Below are 15326 nucleotides of genomic sequence, written 5' to 3'. Positions count from 1 at the left end.
AAAATAAGGTTCCCCCCGCCACACACAAACACACACACACTCACACGCACACATACACCTACACTACACACCCCCACACACACACACCCACACACCCCTACACACATATAATTCTCATGAACAGCAAAAGAGTTCTTGGAGTGATTCATTTTTTTTGTGCAAAATCAGACGTTATTATTTGAGTTGACAGGAAATGACTCTTCTGTAATCTGTCTCTAGTGGTCCTTAGAGGAAAAAAAACACTTGGTACTTCCTGGTTAAGATGATTTACAGAAATGGAATTTAGGGCTTGGACTAAAAGAGCTGCTTGGTTGGACCTGGACATGCATGGATGCTCTGAGCATGCTCAGCAACAAAGAAACAGAAACCAACACAGTACACGAGAAAAATATGATAACAAAACTATTTCTGATGTAAACAATATAAATCTATTATTTCACAATAAAAACAAAGACTGAGAAGAAGAATTGTAAAGCTGGTACACTCAGTTACCATAAAGCTTCTACCCGTTTCTACTAATGAACACCAGGGGGCGAAGTTTGTTTGTGATTTAACTATTGCTGCACCATAGTCACAAATAAAAAAATGTAAAATTATTTCCCAGAGAACAATAAAATTCATTCAGACTCGTGGCTGATAAAAGAGGAAACAGAAGATCTTTGAAACTTCACAGCTCCAGAATTTGAAGCTTCACCCTCAGAGCAGGCAGATTTTATCCCTCACATCAGTCACCTGTTCACACACCTGCTTAGATAAAAGTTTACAGCTGCCAGAGGGCGGGGCTAGTGCCGTCAGAGGGACCAGACGGCGTCTCTGCTGAGTTTCAGCCAGCAGAAGCAGCCATGAGTGTCATTAGAGGAAGATCTGCTCCATCACCAAACGTCAGGATGAAACTGCTGTTCTCCAGAAGCTCCGCCCTCCATTAGTCTTCATCTTTCCCTTCATGCTCCTCATCTGCCCCTCCCTCTGCAACCGTCTACCATCCCTCTGTGCTTCCTTTCTTGCTCATTCCCACGTTCCTCCCTCCACACTCATCCCTCTTTCTTCTCTTTCCCTCTTCATCTCTCCATCTCCATTGATTTCAAGGAGCTGCTTTCGTGTGGCACGGATGGGCGCACCCCATCTCCCCAAACCCTGATGTGATTAAAACAGAGAAAACACGCCCCTCCCTCCTGATGAGGGGACAACAGTTGGCATGGCAACTGGGAAGGATGGTAGGGGCTGAGGGAGGGAGCGTCTGTGTACAGTTGTCACGGCAACAGTTGTGGTGGTTTGAACTCCTTTTTTACCTCAAATTAACATCCGTGCACCTCTCCAAGACTGATGTGGAGCGCACGAGTTCATCAATACCACATTATAGCGCTCTTCATCAACATCATCATCACACAGAGCAGACATGGAGCCTCGGCCGTCAGCAGGACTTGAAACATGCTCGCAGAGGAAGACTGAGCTTCACATGAGAGCGCTCAAGCCACTCCCTAAAGTGTCTGTGTGTGTGTGGGCTGTCTTTAAATCTAATTTGCCTGTCTGCAGACGTTAACCCACAACAAACTGAGCTCCATGTACCACTGGAGGAGACCATGGACCAACCAGCCAGTCAAGACTTTCTCTACTTTTCATCTAATTGTTTAAAATGATCTGTTACGTGTTGACGTTAAAAAAATAATTGAAAACATTTCAAGAAACACTCTTCCATCCAACCAACATTTCAAATCCTCAGGATGCTCCCACATTCCAAAAAGAATCCAGAGCCAAATAATAAGCTGGAACAAACAACTTCAATCATCTTTTGATCTCTTAAAATCCTTCCCAGAGGTCTTTCAATAATGATTAAACCATTTTTAGCCAAAATCCAAAAAACTGTGTTGTTTTCAAGGACATAATTTCTGCAGAGAGCCAGGAGTTCATTAGAAATTCACCTCTGAGTTCTTGGTGAAGTAAGGCTCCACCTATTCCCCATGTTCCCCTTTTTTTTCCACAATTTCTCCCTCTAGCTTACACAACCCAACCCAACATTACCGGTGCAACAAAAATAATAACCAATATTGGAAATATCCACTCCACAGTTTAGAGCCAGATGGTCATTCCCAAGGTGGATGAAAACGTCATCTTCCTTTTATCTACATTGGAGACATGAGGGCAGCAGTTTGAATTTGGAAGCCCTGAGCTCTTTCCTCTAGCTCTTCCAGACCTGCACTGATGCATAATCTCTCCAGCTCCTGCAGTGTTTTTTTTCCATACAGGAATGATCACAACACCCAATCTGAGTGGTGACACATATCTTCAGGATTTTCTCCCTAAAGTACTAAGAAGCTGTAGAAATCTGGACCTTTAAAGGTTTAGTGTAAGAAACATCAGGTTTTGTTTTGTCTTCATGTCAGGAGTCTTGTTTGATGCATGTTCTCACTCTCTTCAGGGGGGGTCCACATGGTAGCAGTCTGGTTTTATTAGTGTGGTCTTAGCCCGAATAGCATTAATCTACAGCAGGAGAACAGAATTGTAGCTCTGTGTCTATTTTCAGTAAACTGTTGTGATTGTGTTACTTGGATGTATTTCATGCTCCTGCAGGATCTGCTGGTTCTGATCATGGTGCAACTGTGATTTACCCAGCAACATCCTGGTGCTGCAGTTCTTGGGTGAAATGAACCTCTGATGGCTGAAATTACCGCTGATTGTCGTTCATTGTACACATGATTTCATTGATTTGGCGTCCGCTCTGCTCTCATCTTCTGCCTGCAGTCCATTCTGAGCAGTCGGAGGCTTTCAAGGGCGAAGTCCTAATGGCAAAAATCCATCTGACGAAAAAGGAACCGCCACCCACTCTGTTCTTTCCTCTCCACATATCAGCAGACTTGGGCTGCGACTCAGTCTTTTCAGTCTGCGCTCCAGCCATCATTACAGTCAAATGCACACTTGTCAAAAGAGTTGTTTGACCCAAGTACTCATTATGTGGAGGGGGCAGTTAGTCATCTGTGCTGTTCTGAGACCCTCTCTGGTCTGTTGGAACTGTGGACCAAAGTCGAGTCTGTACCTGCACACTCAACCCCAATGCTCTTCAGTCTGCAGACAGTTCCTGCTCACATTTTGACTCATTTCCTGCTGAGTTTGTAAAGAGGAGAGTAGAAAGGCTCATGGACAGAGTTAGGGGAGGACCAGACTGGCTTAGTGAGTTTTCTATACCGTAGAATTTTGTCTTTAGTCAGAGCAGCCTTATATCATCAAATATAGCAGATATATCATCAGATATATCCACTTGCAGACAAATAAATCTCTAACGTGTTTGGGCTGGCATCTGAGCAAGAGGAAAGAGCTCAAGGCTTCCAAATTCAAAGTGCTGCCTAATGACTCAAACGTAGATAAAAGGAAGCCAATGTTTTCATCCATCTTGAGAATGACCAGTGTTTATCTTCAACAGGGTGTAATGACTTCATTTTAACAACAATTTGATTCATATCACAGTTTGTGACTGATGATATAATTCATTAGTTGAAAAACTTCAACCAGTGTGACTCAGGTAATGTACTGAACTGTGCAGGTGAAGTTTTCCAGATTCCTTGTATTTCCTCCAAGATGACCAAGTGTTAAATAAATATGTGCCAATATACATACAAGCAAAAAAGAATGAATGGCAAATACACTGTTGGAACATCCTACCGCATTGTATGGACGCATGTCTTTGCAAAACTCCCAAGTATTTCCACACAGTGGACTGTAATGATGGTTTGTTAAAGGTAAAGTCCCATTAGCTGTCATACAACTAGTTTGTTCTCCACATTTGATCAATCCCCAGTGGGAGCTGCAGAAACAGCTGCACTCGGGAGCCGTTTAGTAGTTTAAGCTCCTAATCCAACCCTTAAAGCAGGAGGCATTGGGTACCAGTTTTAGAGTCTTTGGTAAGACTCAGCCTGGATTTGAACTCATGACCTTCCAGTCTCAGAGCAGACACTCCACCACAAGGCCACTGAGTTGGTTAACTGACATGACAAGTTCAGGCGTGTTCAGGGAGGTATGGAAGTAAGCGTTTTTTTCATTGTTTGCTGCCACCACATCATGTGTGTTGTATCTGTGTTGGCGCTATAGCAAGATAAACCTACTGTACCTCAATCCAAATGGTATTCTTTAATATTGATTAAAGTCTATTTATTTCACCTGGAAACTATTTTACAATAGTACAGGTTGATTTGATTAACTTGCCTCAAAGACTGATCTAGTTGGATTGTAGGAATAAGTCAATAAATCGATTACACCCCTAGTCTTCATGGATAACAATCCCTGATGATTGTGTCACGTTTGATCCATAAGAACATAACTTTTCCAGTATATGGCCTCGAGTTTTGTGGTTAGGGGAGTGACAGTCTTTGTTTAGGTAACTTTAGTTGTCTGATGTGTCAAACTCTGAGTCCTAGAATTCTGATATTTTCCAAGGATATGTTGGAATATATTGATTTCAACTTCAGTAATAAGTAAGTCCCTCTTCAATTTAAAGCCTTTTAAGTCAAATAAGTGCAGCTTTGTCTTTATGATCTCTATTGAAAGTCATTAAGTATGTTTCCTGAGAAGTTCACATGTTGAGGTTCATTCCTGGCATAATGGTGCATTTGAGGTCATTACAATTGTATGGTAAAAAAGAACATTTAAGCCTTCCCTTTATATTCAATTATCTATTAAGTATTATGAGGTACATGCTTCCAGCAGTCTGACTCAAATCCAGCTACGATTTTTCTGCCCTGGTACGACTCTCGCTCCGTTTCATGTTTATAAGGCTGGTCCTTCAGCCTCTATCGCTGCTCTGAAGCATTAAGGGAGTTAGTGCAGATGAGGGGGGGTAGTGACGGGGTCGGCCTCATCTCCACTGGCAGCCTGACCTCTGATAAAGCTGCACTGGCTGATCTGCAGCAGCTGAAGGATGAACAGACATCATTAGATTTCTGCGTCTTCCATCCATGAAGCAGTTTAACAGTAGATTATCTGCAGAGGTCCGTCTGTCACTCTGCTACAGAAAGAAACTCACTCACTTACAGTCCATCATCATCAATTCATGAGCTGGTTTCTGCTTTAAGTCAGAATACCAGTAAAACCCATCAAGCTCTGGAATTCAGGCACTAAACTGTCTCCAAATAAAAAACTTTAAACTAATAAAGTGTTCAAAGGTATGACTTTCAAAAGGTCCAGAAATAAAACCCTGATTCTCTCAGCAGCAGCAGACTGAGCTGCAGCTCAAGCTCTACAAAACACTTTAATCTCTGCACCCTTTCAAGGTTCAATGTCTTGCTCAGAGACACTTCAGCATGTGGTGCCCACCCCTTTCATCAGGGATGAGCTTTGCTGAAAGGTTTCTATCAAAACTCACTCCTGACAGTCAGAAGTTCAGATGCATCTTAAAGGGATCTGCAAACTTGATAAACTGACAGATTATTAAAACATAACACCTCCATCACAGTGCAGACTCGCCTTAGACAAGTGAACTTCTATACTGTGGATAAATTAGTTTTAATAAAATAAAAATAAAAAACACCTTTATAATGTGAATCTGACACAAACCTGTACTATGGCTGACAAACACCAAGTCAGCAATCATCTGTGACTAATGCAACACAAATACAGGAGCAACAGTCTGTGGTTAATTGAAAGATATTTAATGAGACCTCTAGGGAATGTATGTAACACAACATGAACCTGCAGAGGTGTTCTCTAATGTAAACTCCTATTAACGCCTATTGATGCAAGTATGCATCAAACCAATTTAGCTCCAAAATGACCTTAATTTAGCAAAAAGTGAACTTTTTTTAATAGATGGAAATAAATTAAAATAAAGCATCAAGGGGTTAATATCCTTAAGAATGAGAAGAAAATAAAGTTTATTTGGCTGCAAGTCAAAGGTTGTGATTGTTGTTACCTGGCAGGCATTATACAGGAGCTGGTGCTCAAACTTCTTGATGCCAAGGATGCCCTGGAACATCTCGTACAGCTGGTCCTTGCTCAGGATGAGTTCGGAGGCGGCGCTGGCCGTCAGCCTCTGCTGGAGCTTCCTGGGGTCTTCTTCGCCTCGGTAGATGGTGTCGAACTTGGCCATCCAAGAGCTCAGCACCGTCTCCTTACTGAGGCCGTCGATCTCGGGCAAACTGCGCACGCGCTTCTCTATGTGCTTCTTGAACACCTCCCGGGAGTCGCTGGCCGAGCAGCCGCCGCTCTGCACCATCCGGGACACGCGGTCGCTCTTCAGGAAGATCTGCATGGACCACAGCGCTTTCAGTTCAAGGAAGGACCAGAAAAATACTCTGGTTTGTGAGGAAGAGGGCCCGCTGAGGCCAACACATGAACACATTCATGATGACAGAGAGTGGACTGCAAACAACTGATCAGATCACAGATCATCTCCACTACACACTGATAACTGCTTACATTAGGGACCAATAGATCATATTACATATCTAATCTCCATAATGAGCAGGAAGCAGTTGCTGTGGAGAGGAAAACTCGCTCTGATCAGGAAGAAACCTCCAGCGTAACTACTTTCTGGAAGTCGTCTTTGGTTTGATCAAAATCTTTGGCTGAAGATACTAGTTTAGGAGCACTAACGAAAAAACCAAACATGATGATGATGATACTTACTCCATTCAAAGAAAAATTCTGGAAAATATCTTAACATGCACCTATTTGAAATTTAGTTATCCAAATGAAAAAAAATACATACAATAGTGTTGAATCGTTCTTTTATGTGAATATTTTTCGGCCCTTATCAATTGCTATTCAAGACAGATGAACAAAAACATCAATACTGTAAAGAAATGTGGGGTTCAACAGCAGAAATTTCTTAAGTTTACAATTTTCTTCACTAGCGACTTTCCTGGCAGACAAATTTATATGATTATTGAAAAGTATGAAGAAAAATTTTTCTAAAAAAATGTATTTAAAAGGAATAAACTCAACAGCATTATGTGGGATTATTTGCTAGATTTTATGTTTTTTCAATACATTTTATCTATATTTCAATGCAAAAACAAACATTTGACCAATAATTCTTAAAAAAAAAAATATTTGGCAAAATTATCAGAAAAAAAGTTTTTCTTTCAGCTGTGAATGAAAAAAGTAGCACAAAGTTAACTTTTTTATTTAAGGTCATCACAAATGGGAGACATTTTACTATTATTTGTTTGTTATTTTAGGTAACAATGTCTAAATTATAATAATCCTTAATGGCTGCTGGAAAAAAAAATATATATCATCTGAAACTGGCTTATTAGCTCTGAAAAGATCGTCGATCTGTGGGTTTGTTCTAATCGCACCAATAAAAGAAAACTATAAAACTTGGCTCAAAGTGTTCTTTTTAGTTTTATTTTTTTATACTGGTCCAAAAATAAAAACCTAGAGAATCACTTCAGAAAATGTAAGACTGAACAGAGAGAATCCTCTGTGATTCCAGGAGAACAGCAGCATCTTTCTCCAGGAAATAACCTTATAATCCAAGACAACTCTGCTTCTTCACTAACAGTTATTTGAAAAAAATGAGACCCAGAAGGAAAACGTGGAGCCTCGGGTTGACGAGGAAAAGCAGAGCATGATGGATGCTTTCATCCAAATCTTACAGGTTACAATAAAGTGTGTAACACAATGACTATGGAAGACTGAGGTTGTGTCTGGAGTCCTTCTTTACTCACTACTTGGTTCACCATTTTGTAGAACTGAATCTACAATTCCAAAACCCTGTGCCCTAGAAATTTCCCAGAACTAAACATGTGTGTGCATCGATGCTCATTGGACCGTCAAATTTAGACCACAATGCAATGTGCTTGAATTATCTGTCATTTGAAAAACATTTATTTTATTTGCTATAAGCCACCCAAGTTTCCATTTTCAGCAGTGGATTCATAAATAGTCTTGGTAAAAGATTTGTATTTATTCTGTGATGTCAAAAAAAAAAAGTAGTGAGCATGGTGTCCTAATTGCTTTTAAAATCCACCTGATGTTAATAGTTTTTTTGTAGTTAGGCAGCAAGAAGGGAATTCAGACATAGCCTGAGATTTGTTATCCAAATGCCCAAGAAGTTCAAACCCAAAACCACAGAAGGACGTGAAAGGTCAAGACAGACTCACCTCATAGTAGCTCTGGACTGCATTGATGAAGGCCTCGTCAGCCACAATCTGAGTGTCTCCGTTGAGGAAAGCCTGAAAACGATCCTTGATGGTCTGCAGCTGCAGTTTACTGATCTGAGGAGAGAAGAGCAGGGTCACAAACACAGCTCCAACAGAGAAGTCATTTAGGAACGGAAGAGAAGTTAGGATCTCTAACCTCTGGATGGGACTTTCATGTCTTCTGCTTGAATTTTGCAACCCATGTTTAAAGGAACACTCAGTAAATTATAGTCTTATTGGATCAACTATAAGGCCAACCTTTGTGCATGTCAAAGGGCTTGCTGAGACATATTAGGAGATGCACAGAATATTAAAAAATAAGATTTATTGAAGGTTTGTGTATGTGCAAACATGGTAGTGTGTGTAGCAATAAGTTGCTCATGATTTAATAGTGAAATTGTGTATTTCTGCACTCTCCAATATCTTTGGAATTATCTTTTGTACTCAGTACTATCTTTACCGCTAAGCCTAAATGCCTATGCATCTTTGATTGTTTTCCTTCCTTCTTTAGAGTTTTCTTAACATCTGAGGTTCAATTCCGTTCTCAAGGACATCTCAAGACACATGCAGAGGATCAAACCACCAAGCTTTAACCTTGAAGTTCATGAGTGTTTCCACAGCTCAAAAATGGTGATGGAAACATGTCTGCAGAAGCGTTCGTTCACCCCCTCCACAGCCGGTGATTTATGAAACGTTCAGATCAAACTTCTCAAGGTTGTGCAGAGAGAGGTCACCAAAGGGGCCACGGCCACCATGAGCATCCCATTGGTGCAGGAAATCCTGCTCAGATTAGAGGCTGTTCCAGTCCATCCACAGCACTGTGTGTTATTGTAAAATTACTGCATCTTTTCTAAAGTCAGCTGCTGTTGCACATAAGGTGTTTGCATGAAGGAATATTCTAGATGAAGTGAGAACAGGTCTTATCCTGAGTATGAGCTTATTCCAGATTTGATTATTCAATGCACCTGTTTATGTCTTATTTTAGTATTTTAGAATGAAATCAGAGTTAGGGCTGCCAGGATTAGTCACCACTATGTCAACCATCAAAATAGTCTATGACTAATTTAGAAGTCAATTATTTATGTATTCTTAGAATTAAGGTGTGTGCTTTCTAATGCCGCGTCTGCCTTTGTCTTTGACACACATGCACAGTAGTGCTAATCCAGGTCAGCAGTGATGACACAGGAAGTTCTAGGAAGACTCCGGTACCTTAACAACACGCCAACAGTATCGCGTGTTCAACGCATTATCTGGTTAAGATGTGTGTTTTACATCCAGTTTATCCATGATCCGATTACTCGACTAATAATAAAAAAATAAATTAATAAAAAAAAAAAATCGGTAATTAATCATCTATTAAAATAAGTGTTTGTGGGAGCCTTAATCAGAATATCACGGTACATACACATTTATCAGTTATCTGTTCAAAATTTTAAAAACTGCTGAATATTTCTGAAAGATTATTTTGTTTAGCACACACTTTAGCCTCCACGTGAGCAGAATTTCTATGCAAATCCAAAATGAAAAATACAAAGCAGTAATTTTATTTTACGGCAGGGCAGCAGATTGAACATTTTTATTGCACACCACAAGCTTATCACTCATTAAAGCTGGCTGAGCAATGACCACTAAAACCAGTGATGTTTGTCCAAACCATAATGACCAGCACAAAAGCAGGTCTGCGTGAAGCAGTGTTAATGATACGTTTGATATCAAATAATACACAAAAATTTAAGTATAGTGAAACAGCTGCAAAAAACGCTTGGACCAAATATTTAAGAGATGGGGAGCATCAGTCATCTAATGTCTTTGGAGGTTTAACAACCTCATTAACCAGATCATTAACCTGTAGGTGGGGGCAGGGCGGGCTTTGAATCCAACATTTATGGCTGAGAGCAGAAAACCAAATCCTACAGCTTTGTCGTGTCCTCCGAACATACGGGACGCTTTTCTCCACACATTTAGTCTCAGTTTGCTTGGAGAGAAAACTGTCTGAGGCTTCAGCCCCCCATGACAGAAAGAACAGATGTAGAAAATGGACAGATTATCTCAGCTGTAGTCCTGCAGCTCACACACCATAAAAGCAGTCAAACAGAAGAGTCTTTTAATCCACAACCACCACGTCAGACAGGAGTGAACATCTCATCTGACTGCCAGTGGAAGAAAAAGCAGGAATTCTGATTCAGTTATCCCAACCAAAAACGACAGCTTTAGACTAAAAGCCCCAGTTAGAGAAAAGCGCTCACACACAGAAATCCTGACATCAACATGCTGACAGTGACATAACTTCAGACATTCCATAATCCCAGATTACCGTGCAGAGCAGCAACAAAGGATTGAGAAAGTGCTCATCTGGGGAAGATCTGCTGCTGACACAAACACACAAACACACACACAGCTCACATCAACATCAAAAGCATATGTAGCATCAGCCTTTAATGAGTCTGACTAAAGTCAGGAGGCAACGCAAGAGTTGAGGGGATGTGACAGGAAAAGGTTATGGAGATAACCTGCTGCAGCTAATGAGGAATGAGGGGGTGAACCATTCCAAGTTTATGAAGAGATTACCAAGATCTTTCTTAATTTACCAAGTTGACATACAGAAATCACTATTTGTATTAGTCTTGTGTTTAAATGCAAACGACTTTCACACAACCAGCAGATAATATCTGTATATTTGAATGATCTAATCTTAGTTTTGTATTAAAACAAAACAAAAACAGAACAATTATTTTCTTGAATTTGAAAAAAAAACAAGACTTCTCTTTTCTTTTATACTTTAGGGCACCGGCTCTTGAGCACCTCGACTTTAGGTACTGGTGTGATACTCATTCTTCCTTTGCAGTGTTTTATTTTTGTGACAAAAAATACATTTTTAGCTCAAAGTTTGCAATGAAATTGTTCTCAGAATGTGGTCATCTTAAATCTAAAGTGATCAAGTAGAATATCAGCCATGAGAGAGGACAGGGGAGATGTCTAAATTTACTGCGCGGAAGGCTTCAGTTTGTTAATGACTAAGTGTATGAAAACTCAGAAGACTTATAACTACATTAAAACATCTGGAGCCTAGTATAGTGAAACCTTTGAAACCAAAGAGGAGACGAGTCACTGTGAAGTGTGGTGAAGGAATGATAATGGCCTTGTTATAGACCCGACTGACCCATGGTGTTCTCTATATAGAGCAGAGTGTTACGTCATTTATTGCAGAGGATTAAAAAAATAACAAATAAAAATAACTAAATCTGAAAAGTTAGATTACAGGTGTTTTAAGTCTGTAAAACCCTTCACACTTTATACACTTATTAGACAGTCATTTTCACACTTTTCTCACTCATTTAAACTCTCCAAGTCCAAACTTTCTTAGAATATTTAGGCCAGTATTATAGAATAAGATCTGATCATGAAGATTTAAGGAACTCTGGAAAGTTCACTTCTCTATGAGACACACAATGTGAAAGATTGAGTGACAAGATCAACAACCAATCAGAGCACAGAACATGGTGTGATGGTAAAAAAAACTCATTGAAACAGCGAGACTGTAAAAGGTAAATCACGATACCTGGACCAACTTAGAAGCCGTTCACCAAAATTCATAGAAGCTGTGACACACTCCCATGTCCACTAAGTCCATTCTAAGTCCACTGCTTGCTCCTCAAATGAAGTAATGCATGAACAGCAGAAGTTCTGCTGAATGAATGATCGTTTTGGGGGGGTGCAACAGGTGCTTGAAACAGGTCATGGGCACGCCGTGCTCAGCTCCGCCCCTGCAGGCTGCAGTAACGAGCTGCATGTTAAAGTTTAAACAAAAGGACTGACTCATACAGTGTAATTACGCTCCCCTCATGCACTTTCAGTGCACACGTGCGAGGGGTAAACACCTGCATGCTGCATATTCATGCGTGCGTGCGTCCTTGCAGGTGTGTGCACGTGCATGCACAACCGCAGCAGGCCCACTGACGGGGCCTTTCATCATTACTAGCAGCCTACATGCTGTTCTCATGAATTATGCAGACACCATTGAGCCGCAACACATGCAAACATTTACACACAGCGACGCACAAACACAACACAAAAAGAGCCTTTGAAGACAGAAACCAGACACCTCTGATCCTTTCAACCACACCGCGACAACGCACTGAGGATGAGAGGTAACAAACGTGCAGATGAAACGATCCACATCTTCATCTGATGATGATGGAGCAGCAGGTTCAGCAGAACCACAGAGTCCTGCAGAGTCACTCTGATGAATGCTCCAGAGGAAGCATTCTGATGAAGATTCTGAGGAACATCTTTAACTGTTCAGGGAATCTGGGAGGTTTGCAATTTACTTCTAGGAACTTTCCTAATGACAGGTTTTGTTTCCTAACATAAAGAAGCCTTGATGTTTGCAGAGTTGATCCGGTTTCCATCCTTAATCTTGCTTAATGAAGATAAAACCCAGCCAGGTGTCCAGAAGGGAGACTCAAGGATGTTTGCTCAGTCAAAGACGCCAAGATAATGAATCTATCATCAGTGATAATGAATAGTGTCCATCGTCGGCTAAGGCAGCCTGTTGGATTCAATTTAAGTCTAAAACAAGTTAGAAATCACTAACAGGAAACTTCAGGGGCTGTGATCACTCATTTCCAAACGTTCTTTAGTGTCACTGTAGGTGGTGGTTGCTGTTCTCCTGAAGCAGTCACTTCAAAAACAGATATGAGAAAGCCTCTGACTGAAGATACTATTTTGGAAAAACAAGGTTAAAAAGAGAAAGCTCAAGGTTTTCCTCATTCATTTTAGAACAATTCACTTCAAAAGCTCCAGAAATATAGCTACGACAGAGACAGCCTTCTTTACTACAGTCATTTTCTTGTCCTTGACCACATTTAGTATCAAATAATTGCTTCTACATCATCACTAAAATGTCTCTTTTCTCATATTTTTTTTTTTAAATCAAAATCTGTGCATTTATAAGACAAAGAACACTAAGAGAACCTAAACCTCTCATCCATGTCAGTATGTGCAGAAAATGGTTTTCTCTATAAAAGGTTGACAGAAGCTGTAGTAATCCTGAATTTCTATGTTTTTTTAAGGTTCCATTACCTCTAACACAACTTCACACCATTTTTTCCCAGAAATATATAAATATTTTTATTCATAAAAGTTCCAGATTTTTCATTTCTTGTAGCACATTTATCCCTTAGACCCCAAAGATTCATGGAAGGAGAAGTGACGCCTAGCAACAGAGGGACCTTTTATCCAGAAATAGAAGGGATGTGTTTCTGGATAACAGTCCCAGTCTGGATAGTAATTCTGGTCCTTAAATCAGGAAGGGTTTTCACAGCTTCCCCCATCCAGGCTTCAGGGCATTTCTCTGGATATATAACTCAGGTTCAGAGTCTTTGCTTTATGAACTTAGAATTTGACAATATGGACTGTAATTCAACAAACAGGTTTTGTTTTGAAAGGGAAGCACATGAGCACCAGAGTTGGTTATTCCCACCAGGTTTCTACTGTCCCCTAAATTCACTCTCCCAATTCTAGAATTTTCCAGGCAAGAATTTTGGCAAAAATTTCTACAAGCCCTGTCCAACAGCTGATGATGTTGTTTCATTATTGTTCCTCTGCACTCAAATGAACTGCTGTACAAACTTCCCAAATGTTTCCTGTTGAAGCAGTTTTCCAGGCCATTTTCCTCTGCAGCCCTTCCTGCATCCATCCATAGAGCAGTATGGACCTGAGGAGTCTGGCTCAGATTCAGGCTGGGGTGGAGGAGGTCATGGCAGCCCGGAGCCAGTGTGATCAGTGGGCTAAGCACATTTCTGCTCCAAGAACATCTAACACTGGTCTGCAAGGCTGAGCTGCTAAGAAACGATACATGAAATGGAGGTAAAGTAAGACGATGAGTGAAGCTGCGGATCCACTGTAGCCCGTTTGTGGCGCAGAACACAGCAGACAGATGGCCCGATTGTCTCGTTCTCTCATGTCTCACCTGAGGGTTCAAATCCCTGCGGCCCGATTACAAGACAACAGCAACAAGATAATGAGAGGGAACGAAATGATAGAATCTCATCATCTAAAGATCCATTAACAGCCAGTCTGCTGTGGATCTCTGCAGCTCAAGAGCAACAAAAATGAGCTGATGAGGATTAACGAACCAGCACCAAACCAAACTACAGTAACCAGCTATTTCTAACCCGCTGCTTAAAGCTAGACCCACTCTAATGAAAATTATGTTTTTGGTGTTTTTAACATGTTCTTGAGGCATTTTTCTCATGATGGAGAACATATTAAAATTATGCTTAAAATTGCATTTTTGAGTATTTCGTTATTCAAATTGTTGTAAATCAGTAGCAGAAGAAAAATGTCATTGGAAAAAGCTTCCAGCTGCAAGGTAGAGGCTGCAATCGACAGGCCACAAGCTCCCTCCTCCTCTCCGTTGTGATGCATCCACTTGTAGACTACTAGATTCATGTACGTCTTTAAACTCCTCATCTATGTGACTCAAAACTGTACGGCTGGATAACTCCAATATTGCTCGCCATTCTTTGTTGCACCTGTAATGTTGAGTTATGTGCATAAAATAGCAAGAGTGTGTATACAGATGGATGATGGGAAGTAGGGGCGGGCTTGTTCCACAGCAGCAGTCCCGCCCATAACTCAAGAGGTGAATATCTAATGAACTCCTGCTGCTCTGTAAAAACTATGTCCAAGAAAACAACACAAGTTCTTAGATTTTAGGCTAAAAACATCATTATCATAATTAAGTAACCACTGGGAACGCTTTTACAAAAGATCAAAAGAAGATCAGAGTGGGATTTTAACATTTTATAGAAACAAAAGGCAGACGGCAGAACCACAGCAGACCAAAATGCCAGGAACAAAATCCGACAGCTTCGACAGCTGCTCATTTGCACAGGAAGCAGCGAGACTCAAACACATCTCTATCACTGACAGACTGAGCATGTCTGTGCTATGCTTCAGCTGCAGTTGCAGATCACACAGAGAGGTTTGTCCCTCTCTTTTCACCTCACCACATCACCATGGTAACCTGGTGGGGACCTGTGTCCAGGTCTGCTGCAAAGTCTCCTCCACAGCATGACCTGCAGATAAATATAGATGCTGCTGGTCACTCTGGTCCTCGGAGCACATTCACCCTGGTTTCTTTTACCAGTTCTCTTCCTGCTGTCCCTGCTGACAGCAGGTTGGCAGCAC

General features: G+C 40.8%; 1 protein-coding gene across 18 annotated transcripts in view; it reads right to left on the bottom strand.

Annotated features, from left to right (window-relative positions):
• cadpsa (Ca2+-dependent activator protein for secretion a) overlaps positions 1 to 15326 on the bottom strand; it is a 121418-nt gene that overhangs the window by 94265 nt on the left and 11827 nt on the right. For all 18 annotated transcript variants that reach the window (XM_036211913.1, XM_036211919.1, XM_036211915.1 and 15 more), the window contains exons 3-4: positions 8094 to 8207; positions 5897 to 6229 (exon numbers count right to left, since the gene is read on the bottom strand). In XM_036211913.1, the coding sequence (XP_036067806.1) occupies positions 5897 to 6229; positions 8094 to 8207 (447 nt within the window). The remainder of the gene's footprint in view (positions 1 to 5896; positions 6230 to 8093; positions 8208 to 15326) is intronic.

The sequence above is a fragment of the Oryzias melastigma genome, linkage group LG5 (genome assembly GCF_002922805.2).
Source record: "Oryzias melastigma strain HK-1 linkage group LG5, ASM292280v2, whole genome shotgun sequence".
Classification (NCBI taxonomy): domain Eukaryota; kingdom Metazoa; phylum Chordata; class Actinopteri; order Beloniformes; family Adrianichthyidae; genus Oryzias; species Oryzias melastigma.
The sequence above is the reverse complement of the archived record's forward strand: the minus strand, read 5'-3'. Positions and strand labels throughout refer to the sequence as shown.